This window comes from Centroberyx affinis, unplaced genomic scaffold (assembly GCF_046629955.1).
Source record: "Centroberyx affinis isolate AG114_WGS23_722 - 3 ecotype Tasmania unplaced genomic scaffold, CSIRO-AGI_Caff_v1 ptg001646l_1, whole genome shotgun sequence".
Classification (NCBI taxonomy): Eukaryota; Metazoa; Chordata; class Actinopteri; order Beryciformes; family Berycidae; genus Centroberyx; species Centroberyx affinis.
In genome coordinates this window covers 139,238-155,704 of record NW_027280079.1, presented here as the reverse complement: position 1 = coordinate 155,704, position 16,467 = coordinate 139,238, and the positions used below count along the sequence as shown (strand labels likewise).

Genomic DNA, 16,467 nt, shown 5'->3' with positions numbered 1-16,467 from the left:
TACATTGCAGGGGTTAAATTACTTTATACTGTGCAAATACAAAGTGTAATTTTTGGGCATTCATGCTTTTCACACATTTTAGAGATTTGGAAAATGTTTCTAATTCATTTTTAAAGGCTGTTAAACAGGGTTGTGTTTTGCAATATTTACATTTGTGTATAAAATATTTTGCCAAAATAATTAAATTATTCATTAAAAAATCTATATTTCTATCTTCTATTGGTCTAATTTGAATTTATGGATTAAACCAAGTAGTATTTACAAGGTGGAGGTGAACGGTATTCTCACCGTTTTTCCTTTGTCACTTGAACGCAGCATTCCTCTCGATGACGTTGCAGCAGAACGAGGATAACAAAGATGGCGTCCGGGCAGCAGTGGGTGTTGGTGGAAATGGTACAAGCGTTTTACGAGGTAATGTTGTCTATTCTAAAGCGCTGACGCATGAAATTAATGTCTGACGTTCACTAATAGATGACCCACATGTTGTTTCCGTGTCAATGCGTTTTGTTTTTTTAGACGGCGTTTAATAGAAAAACTCCCCAGTTCAGGAAATAACTCTCGCGTTAGAAAATGATGATTGACAGAATCTCACAGCCAATCGCCTGTTGAGCAATAGCTGCGCTGGGTTACTCTTCACGCCAGGTCCAATCAGGGTTAAGGTATTTCTGCAAGGGCGTTTCTCTAGGTAAACAGGAAGTCGGTTGAATTACAAAACATTGCTTATATATTAGTGTCTGTAAAATTAGAAAAAATATTTAAAAACGATTTCTCGCACAAGTTACTGCATTGAGGCCGAGGTTAGTAGAAGTCTGCAATGTAATTTTGCTATTAGTTTGAGTTGTTTTAGCATGTCAGACAGACTGGCAAGACTGAGAGGCCAGTTATTAGCTAACTATTAGCTAACTCTCAAACAACAGACTTATACCAGACACATTTGTAGGTTGTCTACTGTCATATGAAAGTCCATGTTTTATCTTTTTCAGTGTCCCAATTGTTCCTAATTCCTAATTTAAAGTCAGTCAGAGTAGAAGACAGTAGAGACACTTCCAAGTTGTGTAACTTGTGTTTGACAGTGTCACAACTTTTAGGTATTCTATAGCCTTTTAGTTCTGCATTGCTAACATTGTATATGTGTGGCAGCCCTGTATATATGGCATCTTGCATAGGCCAATATGGCTGTACATGCTCTGATAAGGACAGTTACAAAAACATCTATTTAACAGCTAGAAATTCACTCCATATTTATTTTGTTTGGTAATGATTCCATTGAGTATTTTAATGTCTTTTTTTTTTTTCTAATATCATTTACCACCAAAACTTCCAAACCCTGACAAAAATATCTAATTGCGATTATTTTGACTGATATTGCAATTGCGATATGATTTGCGATATTAGAGGGAATGAGAATTTTTTACATCATTATTCTCATTTTCATTGAAAAACTTATTAAAATGATTATGGTGTGATTTTCGCGGGGATCTGTACCAAACAAAGATGTTTTCTTAAGTCTGTAGAATATGATGTGTAGGCCAGGACATCTCTGCAGCACCACAATATTTCATTTAAAATGCTATTTTGACACATTTCACCTTTAACAAATATTGCGCCTCCTGCGATTTGAAAATTGCAGTAGGCCATATTGTGATTTCGATAAAATTTCAATTAATTGTTCAGCCCTACTCTGAATGCTCTTTGTTGTGATTTTATTTTTAGATATGACTTCCATATTTCTTGTGATATTTGCTTGATCTTTGCTCTCTTTCATAATGATAAAAACTACAAGAATTTAGACACACTTAGGCTAAGGTGTGGCAAGTTTCATAATCATAATCATTTCTGTGAAGGCTGAATATGCATGTCTCTTTCTCAGGCTCCTGCTTATCACTTAATCTTGGAGGGCATCCTCATATTATGGATCATCAGACTTCTCTTCTCAAAGACCTACAAGCTTCAGGAGACTTACAAACTCACAGAGAAGGTAAACTCAGCACGCCGGAGTGAAAAGCGACAATAACAGCAGAAATATGTCACTAAAGCATTGTCACATGTGTGCTTACCTGTTGCAGGAAAAGGAGGACCTGATTGAGGAATGGCAACCGGAGCCCCTTGTTCCCCCTGTGTCCAAAGACCATCCGTCCCTCAGCTACGATGTTGTCACAGGGTAAACTAACTCTTCTCCTTAGCTACACATTGTAAATAGTTGTAGAAAAAGAAATGATTTGGTGCCACCTGAATTCAAATGGCATTGTTCACACCTGACCAAACAAACTAAACAAACTACTGGCCAGGGATTGTGCCTAACACTATTTTGGTTATGAGTCTATAAATAGATGCATTCTCTTGTGGTCTACATTTTCACTTTTTTGTTGATGTGGTGTTTTTTAAGCTAAGGAACTAAAGCCACTGTTTTCCTTTCCAGGCCTCCCAGCCACAAAATCATCATCAATGGAAAAGAGTGCGTTAACTTTGCCTCATTTAACTTCCTGGGTCTCCTTGACAATGAGCGGGTGAAGGTTGGTGCTGTTTTACATTTTCTATTTAGCATTTCTTTTGACTTATTCATGTGTTTTTCCAGTGAGAACAAACAGTAGAAGAACAGATTTAGGATTGAAAAACTTGGTTTAAAAGATTTTCTAAGTTTCCTTCCCTCTCCCTCCTTAACAGCAAAAGGCTTTGGCGTCTCTCAAGAAATATGGTGTTGGTACATGTGGTCCAAGAGGCTTCTATGGAACTTTTGGTAAATGAAAAATACTTTTGACTATGACCCACTTTACACCATAGAGATATAACACAGTGTTATTATTTCATTTACAAGAAGTTAACATAATTAGTATGTAGAAGAATGACTGTTTTGATCATAGTTTATCTGTTATCTCTCTAACTACAATACAGATAGTCATGGAATTCTAGACAAAATCATATCTAACAATAAAAATATTCTCAGATTTGGGTCCGAGAGACAAAATCTCATTAAATGGGGGTCCGTGGCCCTGGTGTGGACTAATTTAGGGGTCCTTGATATGAAAAAGGTTGAGAATCACTGCTTTACACCTTCCATTAACTGCCTAGCATCTCATATCCACATAGCATCCATATTGAAATTGTGTGCATTTTATATACACCCAGGATTAAAAAGTTGTCTCATCAGCCACATTGGACACAAATTGGATTGCTCTTCCTCCAGCAAGAACTTTCTCTTGTAGTAAATGCAAAATTGTTCAACTTAGGTGTTATAAGCCTGATCCCACAGGGCTTAGAGAGGCTTCTAGCATACTGCATGGCAACAGCTGCTAACCAAGCCACCAGCCACATGAGGACGTTGTTGTTCTTCTTATGCAAGTCTGAACCAAGAGAAGACCAAATGGAAAACACTAGGAAATGCAGCCAAGTGCACAACAACAGAAGCGACCAATGTGAACTTTTCATTTCCATCCAGTAGTTTTCAAACTGTTGTTTACCCCCCCCCCCCCCCCAGATGTCCACCTGGAGTTAGAGAGTCGCCTGGCCAAATTCATGAAAACAGAAGAGGCCATCATCTATTCCTATGGCTTTGCCACCATTGCCAGTGCAATACCCGCCTACTCCAAGAGAGGGGACATAGTGTTTGTGTGAGTACCTGCATTACACATTACAATTAGAGAATGTAGAAGAATTACTGTTTTGATCATAGTTTCTCTGTTATCTCTCTACCTACAATACAGACAGTCATGGACTTCTGGACAAAATCATATCTGACAATAAAAATATTCTCAGATTTGGGTCTGAGAGACAAAATCTCATCAAATGTGGGTCTGTGGTTCTAATGTGGACTAAATTTGGGGTCCATGGTATGAAAAAGGTTGAGAATCACTGATATAGGCTATGTAATTCATAACATGTCAAACGTGAGTTGTCAGTGTGCATCAACAGTTGAACATAGGGAATGACTCCAAAAATCAAACTGTTGAGAATGCAGGGAAATGAAATGACCAAAAACAGCAAGAGGATGGATGGGCCCATTCTCTGTTCAAGAAAGAAAAAGACCATAATCAATTACTGTTAAATGGAACATGACCATAAATATCCAATGTAGGCTTATAAAGTAATTATGCAGTTGGTCTTCTACCAGCTGATAATGACTTCAGGAAAATTCAACTGAAATTATAGATAATTACAGTCAGGTTTAGTTCCTCTAAACTTCAAACTTTAAACAGAGAATAATACAAATGTAGTAAAAATACTATTTGCTGTATGTATATGCATATATACAGTACTGTGTAGAAGTCTTAGGCATATCTCAAAGATATCCATAATGCTTTCAAAACTAATGAAATGAAAAGTTTCTGAATATCAAAAATTTACAATAAACAGCAGTCTACTGACACACTAATGCAGAAAACAAATAAACATTTAAGACTTCTAAGAAATTTATATAAAAAATCTAGGGTGCCTAAGACTTTTGCACAGTGCTGTATATATATGATATATCCTTTATTTAACCAGGTAAAAGTCTCACTGAGATTAAAATCTCTTTTTCAAGAGTGACCTGGCCAAGAGAGCAGCATAAACATTGTTACAACAATAGACACAAACAATACAAACACAGATACAACTGTCACACACTACAAATGAGAGAACACAGTATCCAGTTAATATGCAATACAAGGTCAAGGACAAAAATCCAGTTATGACGCATAAACAGGTACAATTTTCTAAAACGATTTCGGTGAAAATTTAGGAGAAATCACATTGACCAAGAGTACTATTTTCTCTGTCCTTTAAAATGAACTTAAATTCCCCCATAGTAATCAGCTCTGACATATGTTGGGATATGGGATATATGTTGTATACGTATGAGCTTTTGGATTTGAGTTAAATAATGGAATCAAGTTGTTGGTGACCTCTGTTTGGTTGTCCATCCAGGGATGAGGCAGCATGCTTCTCCATCCAGAAGGGCCTCCAGGCCTCCCGCAGCTTCATCAAATACTTCAAACACAACGACATGGAAGATCTGGAGAGGCTGCTCAAGGAACAGGAGTTGGAGGACCAGAAGGTTAGTCCTGGAGTAATCTTGCATAGAGTCTGGAGGACGTTGAGCCCAGTAGTTGGATAGAAAAGATACTTCTGATCAGGAATGGGAAAATAGTCTCCCAAGTTAAATAGTCTATGGATCTAACCGAAACAACTTGATTGGGCCAATTAGGATTCTGTATAACTCTAAAAATCAATGCGTTTCGGCTTGTGGCCTTCATCAGGTTTTATGAAACAATATGTCTGAAAGCGTATATATACTGTATAGTGTATATATAAATAAGCACACTACAATCACCCAATAGAACAAGACACAGTGGAAATAACCACCAATATAATAGTAGCACAGTTTCATTGAGCCATAAAGGAACAGAGGATGTGGCAAGCCAGAAGCCCACCCACTGGTTACTAACAAGATACAGAAGTTAAGCAAAAGTTTCCCTCTTCACTCCATAAGACAAGAAGGCACAGAAAAATGCAGAAATAAATAGGCTAGATTAAAAAAAATAGATAAAACAGATTTAAAAGAATAAATAAGTGACTAAAAAAATCTATCATCTCTGATTTGTAAAATCCTCATTCGTACCCTCTGGAAATACACTTTTAAGGTAAAATATCCAGCAGGCCTCCCTCTTTTTTTTTTTTCTCATGGTCAGTGTTGCCACCTCTGGTTGGGTTTGATCTGTTCGATACCAATACAGAAGAAGGATGAAATGTGGTGATCGGTTTGCTTGAAATGTCTGCCAACTGGATTAGTTTCCTCATTGCTTTACCACATTCTCAATGTTGCTGGTGTTGGGAGTGTAATTGGTACAGTAAATGAGGCCTGGGTTGGATGTAGGTTTCTTATTGGGAATGGGATGAAGACAGTAGAGCTGCAACGATTAATCGATTGATCGATTAGTTGTCAGCTATTAAATTAATCGCCAACTATTTTGATAATCGATTAATGGGTTTGAGTAATTTTTTAAGAAAAAGAAGTCAAAATTCTCTGATTCCAGCTTCTTAAATGTGAATATTTTCTGGTTTCTTTCCTCCTCTATGACAGTAAACTGAATATCTTTGGGTTGTGGACAAAACAAGACATTTGAGGACGTCATCTTGGGCTTTGGGAAAACACTGATCCACATTTTTCACCATTTTCTGACATTTTATAGACCAAACAACTGATCGATTAATCGAGAAAATAATTGACAGATTAATCGACAATGAAAATAATCGTTAGTTGCAGCCCTAGAAGACAGCTATCGCGAGTTTCAGATGCCACTTTGTTTTCAGCAAGACAAGAGCCAGTCCTCCTTATAGCCTCTGTCTCTAAATTTGTCTTCTAAACGTGTTGGTTTGTTCATGAGCCTCATTACTGTCACACATTCTTTTTAATCTGGTGACTTAATTTATGGGGAAGGCTTTTCTTTAAGGAAACCGGGTGAAAACTGTTGGCATGTAAGAGGGTGTTTCTGTCTGTGGGCTTGGAATAAAGTGAAGAAAAGAGGCCTGTTCCTTTTTTTGGATGTCAAGGAAGCGAACTGTATCAAAAGCTGTAGTTGAGAGTGAACTTCAAAAACCACTGCGGTTAGCATTTAAATGTGCTAAAAAATTCAAGAAGAAGTCACTGGGTTGGACTCCTGGTAGGTGTGGATTCTGGGGGGGGGGGCGGTGAGGTGATCCAAGTTGAACTGTGGTCTTTCAAACTGGCAGTACAACCTGTTGAGGTCCGTGATGTCCTGCGAGCCCCATTGACGGGTCGTTAGCTGAAAACTGGTTTTTCCAACGTTGCAGTGAATTCCTGTTTAGCGGTTTTAGATTTTCTTTCCCGGTCTGTATTTGGCCTTGCTTCAAGAGAATTCTGTTTCCACTCCTACATGCTGCCTCCTTTTCCTCGCGCAGCCTCGCCAGCCGAGCCGTGAACCGGGGGCTTCTCGTTGTCGTATTTAATCCCGGGTCCTTGTCGGTATGCGGCTGTTCTCCCAGAAGCTAACGCAGGATATCGCAGCGTCACATTCCAAGCTCTGCGGTTCTTCGGTGGCTGCATCGGCCGCATCTTTTAGCCGTGCTGACAACAGGCTCGGCACTTTTTTTTTTTTTTTTTAGCTTCGACCGATATGTCGGAATGAGATGTACCATATCGCGGTCAGAAAGTCCCAAGAGTCGCACGGAGGGACCCGAGCGTTAGGAGTCCTTTAGCAAGTGATCAAGTGTTCTTCTCTCGCCTGGTAGCGCAAGTAATGTCTTGTCTATATTTAGGAAGTTCATCTCTCAGGTTTGGTCCATTTAAAATCTCCTAAAATGATGAGCGGGAGTCTGGGTAATCTTTTCGGCCTGCGTACGGTATGTAAACGCCGACCAGAACGAACGAGGTGGATTCCCGCGGAGAGCAGAACGGCTTGAGCCAAGTGTTCGTGAACCAGAGGGCAGATGAGAGGGAGAAACCCTTTTTAGTTGCAGCTCGTCTATTTTATTGCACGGAGAATGTAGATTTATTTGTAGAGTTATTAAAAACTGGCGAGAAGAGTCGGTGGAAGCCTTGTAAACATCATTACTGGGGTTGAATAACCGGGGTAAGCTCATACTCTGAGTATGAGAAACCTGGTTCAGATGCCTGGCTCATTCCCATATTAAAGAGGTTACTGTGGCATGGAAACATCTCCCTGCTTATTTTTTCTTAGGTAAGTCTTAGGTACTGATATACTTTTTTTTTCTCTTGTAGAATCCCCGTAAGGCCAGAGTGACCAGGAGGTTCATCGTAGTGGAGGGGCTGTACATCAACACGGCAGATGTCTGTCCTCTCCCAGACCTGGTAAGATGAACATTAATGGACCATGGTTCCATAACCGACGCACCCAAAATGAAGTATTGTGGCTTTAATGTAAGTGTGTATTGTGTGCCTGTCTTAACCACCAGGTGAGGCTGAAGTATAAGTACAAGGTGCGGATCTTTCTAGAGGAGAGCATGTCTTTCGGCGTGTTGGGGGAGCATGGCCGCGGGGTCACGGAGCACTTCGGGGTCAACGTGAGTACACTGAGCAAATATATGGTATTTATGATATATGATAAATGCATATATCGGCACCGCACAAGGCCGAACATTCTGCGTAACAGTTGTAATACTTCAAAGGACAATTTCAACAGACATTTTTTTTTAATTTTTGGAAGATTTTCTTTCTTTCTTCATCTGAGAAAGTTGTTTTCCTGTGAAAAGACAGGTGCAACCAATAATTCTCTTAAGGTCTATAGAATATTAATTTGCTGATAAAGTGGATTCATTTATTTATTTTTTTTATTAGGATCTCCTCAACATAAAACCATCACTTTAATAGATACAAACAGAAACAAACAATATTTGTACAATTAAAACACATAAAACCCACAATTAGCCCCATACATTGTGCAACACACAAAAAAACAAAAAAAACATTTAACCATTAAAACAACAAAGTACAACTATTGATGTCCTGTATACAGCAGGGAACCCACCTTATATACAATGAACTATATCATCATTAACTACATATTTCTATTGTCTCACATACATTAACTTAAGATATTTTTTTAAAATTATTTATAGCCATTACCAATAGGATTTCTTGTAATATTCTTAATAATTGGCTACACATTTATGACACCATTTCAATGAAACAGAAAATAGCTTTCACATCACCCGGGCATTGTCAGCCTCCATGCAATCACTGATGTCATGTACGGCATCGTCATCCCACGGCTAATGACACTGTCAGCATATCACCAACCCCTGTTTGTTACACTTCCTCTGTGAGAACTCTTTAATGACAAAGTCTTCTGGTTCTTGGACTCCGCCCTGCAGATAGATGACATTGACCTGATCAGCGCCAACATGGAAAACGCAGTGGCCTCCATCGGCGGCTTCTGCTGCGGCCGCTCGTTTGTGATCGACCACCAGGTATTTCCAATGAGTTTTTTAATTCATGCATGGTAGGGCTGACCGATTTTGAAAAAATATCTAATTGCGATTATTTTGACTGATATTGCAATTGCGATATGATTTGCGATATTAGAGGGAATGATCATTTTGACATCATTATTCTCATTTTTCATTGAAAAACGTATTAAAATGATTATGGTGTGATATTTCTACCAAACAAAGATGTTTTCTTAAGTCTGTAGAATATGATGTGTAGGCCAGGACATCTCTGCAGCACCACAATATTTCATTTAAAATGCTATTTTGACACACATTTTGCCATTTCTTTTTGAAAATTGCAGTAGGCCATATTGCGATTTCGATAAAATTTTGATTAATTGTTCAGCCCTAACTCATGATAAAGAAATGATGAAGGTGATTGTGAGTGTGTGTGCATAAGTTCACACGAATATCCCATTCCTATTCAGGAGTATTAAATTTGTGAGTTGGCTCATGGATTCAGAATAACCTGGATGTACTGCTATCCAGATATAAACAAACCTGAATGTAATGGGATATACTGATATTAGCCAGCATGTGTACATATTACATATATAGTTTAATATATTTGATTTGTAGTGCTACTACTTGTTGTTTGTTCTTAAGCTGGCTTTGGGCTCCAGAGCAAAATTTTAATGAATAGCTCAATAAATATTTGTAAAATACATTTATTTTGCCTGCATAGACACCTATGATCATTGTACATAATTGTATGTGATTTCCTATCTTTTTTGAAAGCCCAAAGCATTACTTTTTATAATGTTGCATGTGTGGAAAGTAGCTTTAATGAGCCATTTATCCCAAGTCTTTATGAAACATCCAAAAACCATTTTCAAATCTCACAGGGCTCTAAAGTACATTTTGAACAGTTTGGTTTCAAATGCAACTTGCAATACCAAGTAAAAATGTTGATTTGGACCCCTGCCTCAGCAAAGACACCCATGATGTCTCTAAATGAAGATGTGGCTTTGTGGAAAGGGTTGTGACATCAGGACAAAGCTTTAACTTCACCTTTGTGATTGTGTGTGTGTGTGTGTGTGTGTGTGTGTGTGTGTGTGTGTGTGTGTTTTATAGCGTCTGTCAGGCCAAGGCTACTGTTTCTCTGCCTCCCTGCCGCCCATGCTGGCTGCTGCTGCCATCGAGGCCCTGAACATCATGGAGGAGGATCCAGGTACCACAGACAACAGTTTTGTCTTCTCTCCCTCTCTCTTTTCATTTCCATTTTTCCATCTCTTCCCTCTGAGATGCGAGTAATACCGACTGAAACTCCGATTTTGACTCACGCTTGCTCTCACTCACTCAATCCCATGTCTGTGATGAAATGACATGAGATGCAGCAAAAAAGTGAAGTACCAGACCCCACCTGGAACCTATGAGAAGTAGTAAACAAGATGCTGAACCGGTCCTCCTCTTGTTTTTCCAGATATATTTACTGTCCTGAGGGAAAAGTGCAGACATGTTTACAAGGCATTACAGGGGTAAGTTCACGTGCGCTATGAAATCTTTTTTTTTTTTTTTCTTTGATGAAGATGCCTCGTTGCAATAAATACTTTGAACTTGACAGGATTTGGTTGTGGTGTTTCACAAACTGTAGTTAATCATTCAGTCTTTTCCTGTGTTTCTTTTGGAATAAATTGCGTCATGGCGAAAACTTCTTCTAAGACTTCTTGTAATGGGTGTATTTCATATAATAATTTATAGATCATTTTCTTCCTCTTGCTGGTAACTGGGATACTTTTTTTTTTTTCCACAATATTTTTATTTAAATTTTCAACACCATGAAATACAGCCTTTTACATTCATATAATACAAAATACAACATAAAATTGCTGCATTAACAAAAAAAAAAAACAACAAGAATGCTCCTCCTGTTTTAACAAATGGTAATCTAAACAAAGCGGAGTATATTAATTGCAATAGATACAAAATATAACAACTATTTAGAAGAAAAATAATAAAAAAACAAATTCTACAAGCTCAGAAACTGCATTGTCCACAAAAATTTGTCATTCACTCGATCATCTGTTAATTCTACTTCCTTAACATAATTAATGAAGGGCATCCATATATTCTCAGATATATGCTGTTTAGCCTTTAATATGTAAGTTATTATAGTTTCTATTGGAAGGCTTGATAACATCCGTCTTATCCATTGATTAGTGCTAACTGGGATACTTTGAAATCTTACTGTTGCCCTTATTTCCCAATGTGACTGTGCATGTGTTGCAGAACTCCAGGTCTGAAGCTAATAGGAATGCCGTTTGTCCCGGCGCTTCACTTACAACTGGAGAGAAGCTCTGGCTCCAGAGACGCTGATCTGAAGATGCTGCGCAGCATCGTAGATTATGTAAGTTGTCTCTTTCCCCAGGTGATAACATTAAAGTTGAAACTGACTGTTTATTATTGCCATATCAAATCCCAGATAGCTATCTTGTTAACCATCTACAAAGGTTCTAATCACAAACAATCATCATCTAACAACCTTAAAGCCAATGGGCAAAGCCAGCCACTTATAAAATTTGTCGTAATTTTATTTTATTTTATTTGGATCTCTTTTAGCCCATTGGCTAATCTTTCAAGAGTCCACATTAAAAACATTTAAGCATACAATAATTCATAATAATACAACACATAATTGTTGACACACACATATCATATACATACATGCATACATACACACATATAACCTACATACATTGGCACATATCCTGTATGGACCTACATATATACACATATCCATCTACATGTGTTCACATATAATACCAATACTCTACAAATCTACTGACAATAATAGTGTGATGATAACTACATTTGAATCTTGAAATCTTGCAATCAACAATCCAGCTGCCGTACTGTTTTTGAGTGAGTTATTGTAATGAATTCCATAATTTAACAGTTCTGAAAATAAAAGTCTGTCTTCCCATTTCAGTTTTTATTTTTGGTAGTACATAATGATTTTTATCTCTTATTCTTATGTTAGCTTGATGTTTGTCACATACTAATAACAGTTTGTCCTTAATACTAACTGGCTTTTTAAACTATTGAATTTTTGAAATTAGTGCAATAGAATGTTCTCACATGCTCTACTACTGTGGGACATCCCATTATAATATATTGTTCTCTCACTCCTTTTTCAAACCCACACCTTAAGACCATTCTTGCAGCCTTGTTTAGTGTGATCTGCAGTCTCCTCATATCTCTCTGAGCTGCATTGCCCCACACTGCACAGCAATAATTAATGTGACTGTAGATTAGACTATGAGATATTACCTTAATGACTCAAATGATGCAACTGTACCATCACACAAGTCAAACCTTAATCAATCATACCTGTTAAAGAAATCTGACATTACATTAGAGCAGATTACATTTCATTTATGGAGTGTCACATTCCAACAATGCCCTTTGCTGGCATACAAAAAGTAAACAGTCCCCCATTAAACTATCTGCTAACTGATATAGCTAGCAGGCAAGCAAATGTTAAGATTCCTGCCTCGCAAGTAAAGACATGTTGTGCGCTTGCAAGTTTCTGCAGAGCTGGAAAAAGTTTAAAAAAAAAATCTCTCAATGTCTCACACTGGTTAATGTGTAGTTAATGTTTTCTTTATTTATGTATTTCTTAGTGTCTGGAGAGGCAGGTGGCTCTCACCCTCGCTCGCTACCTGGAGAAAGAGGAGCGCTTCCTCCCCTCGCCCAGGTAAGGCAATGTTCTGTCTCACATCGCTGCCATGTTTTTCATTATTTATCATGCATCATATATCATCAGTGTTTTCTATTACACTAGAATAATGATAAAATTCTATGTATTTGAATAAAGTTAGAAAATTCAAATAAATGAAAAATAGGTTTTGCAAAAGTGAGAACCCCCCTTGAGCTAAATTGTGTCACTGACAAATATTTGATCAATGTTTCATATCTTATTCTGCTCTGATGTCATATCCAGTTTGCAGCTACAGGTTTTAAACATTTGCCTTTTTAGCCAACAAAAGCTGATAATGGAATAATGGAATCTCTATGGATTTCAGGGTGTGGAATGGATTCAGTCTCAGAAAACGTGTGGAACGTGAGGTTCACCTATGGGTGGCATTGGGGAAAAAATAAAATGTCATGCCCCCCTCACTATATCCGAAAATACACACAGGTGCACTATCACTGGAGTCTATCTTCTCAGATGTTGGACAGGACAAACTCCACTGAGACTGCATCCATATGCATTTTTAAAACGTATTCAATTTTAATAGCGTATAACGTAATATAGTGATGTTTCAGCGGATTGTTTTTCCACATGGAAAGTTCAAGTGAAATTTAAACCAGCGTTTAACAGGCAGAATTATAGCCCATGCTAAAACAATGGAAGAAAAAAAAAGGTAATACTTTACAATAAGGCTCACTAAGTTAAGGGTTAGTTAATGCTTAATAAGCATTAACTAACCCTTAATTAACAGTTAACTAATGTGTCATTTTACTAATGGTGTTCATGTTAACTAAGGTATTCATTTATACATTATTTAATAGTCATCTTGATAAACTATTAAATAATGTATAAATTAATACTTTAGTTAATGCTTATTAAGCATTAACTAACCCTTAACTTAGTGACCCTTATTGTAAAGTGTTACCAAATAAAATAACATAGGTACACTTTTTTCTTTATTTTTTTCTTTATTATTTCTTTATTTTTCTTTATTTTTTTACTATTTTCCACATTTTAGAATAATAGTAAAGACATCAAAACTATTAAATAACACAAATTGAATTAAAGTGTCGAATCCAAACTATCTTATATTTTAGATTCTTTAAAGTAGCCGCCCTTTGCCAAAGGCTTTGGAAAGAAATTCTTACATAGGATCAACTTCACTATTTCTATTTGTCTAAGAAACACATTTCAAGCATTTAAGCAGAAGCCTTTAGATCAAAATGGCTTTAAGAGAATTAGAAACATAGAACATTCAATGAGGTGTCCCCAAACTTTTGACGGGCAGTGTATTTTAAGTCTTTGGAATGTACGGATTAATCGCGCACCCGCTTTAGTAGCCTATTGCAGCGCTTTCGTCTGACCGCTCCGCCCGTCTCTCCACAGCATCAGAGTGGTCGTCACCATCGAACAGACAGAGGAGGAGATCAAGAACGCGGCGTCCTGTATCCAAGAGGCAGCGTCGGCGATCCTGAAATGACGACGCGGCGATTCTCAACTTCCAAAACAAAAACAAGCCACGAGTCTCCGGAGCTTCTGCAGGATGGAGTCGGCAAGACCCGGTAAGACGTCGCTGTAAAGGGAACGCCCGGTCATCCCGACTAGACGTTCTCCTCCATAGACTTGAAGGATGGAAGAGATGTGTTGTGAGCATCTTTGCCGACGAACCCCGATTTTATATCCTCACCGCCTCGCTTTTGTCGGACTCTTAATATCTGTTTGCCTCGTCTCATATTTCCTGTGTCATATTTATACTTCCCGTTCACACGTTGTATATTCCTGTGATATCTATGAATGTAAACGGAGGGCCTTGCCATCAGCAGGATTGTCGTCTTTTTGCCTTGAACAATGGCCCCAAGTCTTAACTAATCAAGACTAAATACTGTATTGGAAAGACTTTAGATTGTCATAGACCAAATAACTTTTTCTTCTCAGAATGATGGAAAGCAAAGATGATCATTGATTTTTTGCCTTTTCTCCATTGACCAAAGTGTAGATAGACATGTGGTCCTTGATTTATTTGATATCCACGCACTGTACTAGTAAAATGTACATGAGGTTTTGCAATTTTGTATGCTACTGATTTTTTTTTTTTTTTTTCCAAAGGAACACTGATTTTTAAACCTTCTGAATTTATTGTGTTTTTGTTTTCTTATACACTTTTCATTTGATATTACTTGTGTTCTTTTTTTAGAGGTCATTTCATTTGTGACCATTTTTATTTCTAATAATATATCTGATTTAAATTGTGAACTGGAACGTTTTCAGTTGAGTGGTCGAGCGGCCCCTCTGGGTGAACTGTGTGCTATATGAAGAAAGTCGGACACACACCTGTAAAGTTTTTAGCCACAGGAAACATCACAGATTTTGAGACCGCTGAACCCCCCAACAGACATTTTTTTTTTTTTTTTTTTTTAAATCTCTTTATTCAGAAATTTTTTTAAAATGCTGACATTCCCACAACAGCAACTGTACTGATTTCAACTGACTATAACTAACCACACATTGTTGTAAAAAGAATAAAATGAGTTTGCTATTTTCAGACCAATGTATGTTTTTTTTATTATGTGCATAATGTGCCGCCAAAGTCCCTAAAAAACTGTAGTTACAGTTGATTTTCATCTGTAATGTGGATAGTTTAGTTCAGACCGCTTTTGAAATGATGTGTTATTACACTTGGATTTACTAATTGCAGGGATGTACAAATAGGCTGTCTGAAATATTCCATTCAAATGAATTGTGGGGTCCCCACCAAATTCAAATTTATGAATTGTTAAACTTCAGCATTATTTTATTTACAAGAATTTAACACAATTAGAGAATGTAGAAGAATGACTGTTTTGATCATAGTTTCTCTGTTATCTCTCTACCTACAATACAGATAGTCATAGAATTCTGGACAAAATCATATCTAACGATAAAAAATATTCTCAGATTTGACTTGAAAATCACTGTTCTAGAGCATAAATACCTGATGCTAGAATAGATGAAATAACCTCAATGACAGCTTACAATGTGTGCTGCATCACAAAGAAAACAATTAAATTACACACGTTTATGCCTGCCGTTATCAAAGGTTCCAACAATTATGTTTTCTGGAAGTTTTTGAAAATGTCTTCAAAGAAATCCAGATCAGAATTAGGTGTATGAGTATAACATTTTGAGTACTGTGTGTGTGTGTGTGTGTTTAGTAGCAGTACTAGTAGTAGTTTAAGTAGTAGTTGTATTAGTAGCAGTTAAGAAAAGAGTGAAAGCCAATTTCACCATTAGTACATGTAAAGTAGAAATGTATGAGTGAAAGTATGAAAAGGAGTGGCTCACAGCATTAAAGGGGTCTGCAACAATGGAAAATATGAACAATGTGGGAATATACCAAAAATATTAAATATGTTCAGTATGAAATAAGTAATAAAATATGAATAAACAATAATATAACAAATGAGAGGACATGAAGGACATGAATTATCACATGTATGCGGGAGATGTAAAGTGTACATCATATTACCATTAACAGGTCCACAGAAGGTCATACATATCTACGTATGTAAGTGCATAGGCGTGTAGACATGCATCATAAAACACGACTAATATATTCAATTTACAGCTGTAGATGAACATGAACAGAGTGCAGATATGAAAAAGTGATAATGTGCAAAGTGCCTGAGCTTTAATGTCTGTTCTCAATACATCACTGTCACACAACAAAGATATGGAAGGAGGAAGCATATGTACAGAAAAAAAGTGTTCAGAGATATGTACCGATTCATATGAATATGCAGCTATATGCACAGGCCAGAAACTGTGCAAGCAAACTATTCACTATTCAC

At 37.2% G+C, this 16,467-nt stretch overlaps 1 protein-coding gene across 1 annotated transcript; it reads left to right on the top strand.

The window, feature by feature from the left end:
• The first annotated feature begins 353 nt into the window (after window positions 1–353).
• Window positions 354–15,184, top strand: sptlc1 (serine palmitoyltransferase, long chain base subunit 1). Its single transcript, XM_071528277.1, has 15 exons — window positions 354–411; window positions 1,871–1,978; window positions 2,067–2,161; window positions 2,420–2,513; window positions 2,665–2,737; window positions 3,476–3,608; window positions 4,903–5,032; window positions 7,718–7,807; window positions 7,912–8,019; window positions 8,830–8,925; window positions 10,021–10,117; window positions 10,370–10,424; window positions 11,176–11,293; window positions 12,570–12,643; window positions 14,027–15,184. Exons 1-15 carry the CDS (start codon window positions 358–360, stop codon window positions 14,118–14,120), a joined length of 1,419 nt encoding a protein of 472 aa, XP_071384378.1. The 5' UTR covers window positions 354–357; the 3' UTR covers window positions 14,121–15,184.
• The last annotated feature ends 1,283 nt before the right edge of the window (window positions 15,185–16,467 follow it).